The 358-nt window shown below is 67.3% G+C and overlaps 1 protein-coding gene across 1 annotated transcript in view; it reads left to right on the top strand.

Moving 5' to 3' along the window:
• Positions 1-358, top strand: part of LGALS12 (galectin 12) — a 4,315-nt gene that overhangs the window by 3,116 nt on the left and 841 nt on the right. The window contains exon 7 of the mRNA XM_014526514.2: positions 218-306. Coding sequence (XP_014382000.1) covers positions 218-306 — 89 coding nt within the window. The remainder of the gene's footprint in view (positions 1-217; positions 307-358) is intronic.

Genomic DNA, 358 nt, shown 5'->3' with positions numbered 1-358 from the left:
TCCCCAGCCCCCCACTCCCCTCACAAAACTAGAAAAAGAGCCCAGGAGTCCTGGCTCCAGCCCCCACTCCCTCTGCTTTCCCCCCTCAGCACCCCTTCCCCTCCCAGGGCAGGGAGGAAACCCAGGCGTCCTGCTCCCTGTGCCCCCCCTCAACCCTGTGCCCCCACTCCCTTGGGTGCTACACCGGTCTGCCATGGGTCCCATCTGCTCCCTGCAGGCCGTGCCCTACTCCCACCCCCTGCCCCACGGCCTGACCCCCGGGAGCACCGTGATCATCTGGGCTACGGTGGCTGAGGAGCCAGAGCAGTGAGTCTCTCTTTGCCCCCTACCCCCATGCCCCCAGAGGGTGCCACTCAGC

The sequence above is a fragment of the Alligator sinensis genome, unplaced genomic scaffold, assembly GCF_000455745.1.
Source record: "Alligator sinensis unplaced genomic scaffold, ASM45574v1 scaffold1318_2, whole genome shotgun sequence".
Classification (NCBI taxonomy): domain Eukaryota; kingdom Metazoa; phylum Chordata; order Crocodylia; family Alligatoridae; genus Alligator; species Alligator sinensis.
The sequence above is the reverse complement of the archived record's forward strand: the minus strand, read 5'-3'. Positions and strand labels throughout refer to the sequence as shown.